Here is a 598-nt window from a genome sequence, read left to right as displayed (position 1 = left end):
ATCCTTCTTCCTGTCCCCACTGGAAATGGAGCTCGGAATCCTCATCCTGTGCTCTGGGGCCTGCCGTGACCCACCGCCCGGCCGCTCTGCTTCCCACGGTCCCCCAGCCACACCCCTCCCAGGCCTTGTGGCGGGAAGTGGGTAAGCCCCACTGAAACTGGCCCTGGGCCCCCCCACCAGGACTGCTGCGGCCCCACTCCGGCAGGCTAACAAGACGTCGGGAGACAATGTGGAAACAGAGATGGCAGGCTCCTGCAGGGCACGTGACTCTGCCATGCAGGTCCTCCACCCTGAGGGCAGCACAGCCACTGCGCTGCCGGGACGGGTGCGTGCTGGGCCACACCCCTCCGTGTTGGCACCCTGGAAACATCTGCTCGGGGCCCCTCCTCCCGCAGGCACCGAAGAGCTCCTTCTTACCTGAGGCAACAACGGTGCTTGCCCACAGTGTGTTCTCTATGCCGAGACTTTCGTGCACAGGCGGGTCACTGTCCTGTTCAGGGAGAGAAACGAGAATGGCTGACTCGCAGTCGCAGTGCTCACGCCGACGGCTGCTGCTGAGACGTGTGCCCGCAGCCCGGCCCGCCGGGCCCCGGCCGCC

The 598-nt window shown here is 66.2% G+C and overlaps 1 protein-coding gene across 1 annotated transcript in view; it reads right to left on the bottom strand.

Moving 5' to 3' along the window:
- The window catches only part of LOC102501492 (putative phospholipid-transporting ATPase IIB), a gene marked incomplete at both ends in the record, with an annotated part of 192,556 nt that overhangs the window by 103,823 nt on the left and 88,135 nt on the right, over nt 1-598 (bottom strand). Inside the window, 1 exon segment of the mRNA XM_014586915.1 lies at nt 418-490. Coding sequence (XP_014442401.1) covers nt 418-490 — 73 coding nt within the window.

Source organism: Tupaia chinensis, unplaced genomic scaffold (assembly GCF_000334495.1).
Source record: "Tupaia chinensis unplaced genomic scaffold, TupChi_1.0 Scaffold000166_1, whole genome shotgun sequence".
In the NCBI taxonomy this organism is placed as follows: domain Eukaryota; kingdom Metazoa; phylum Chordata; class Mammalia; order Scandentia; family Tupaiidae; genus Tupaia; species Tupaia belangeri.
Note: the sequence above shows the minus strand (reverse complement) of the source record. Positions and strands in the feature narration are given on the sequence as shown.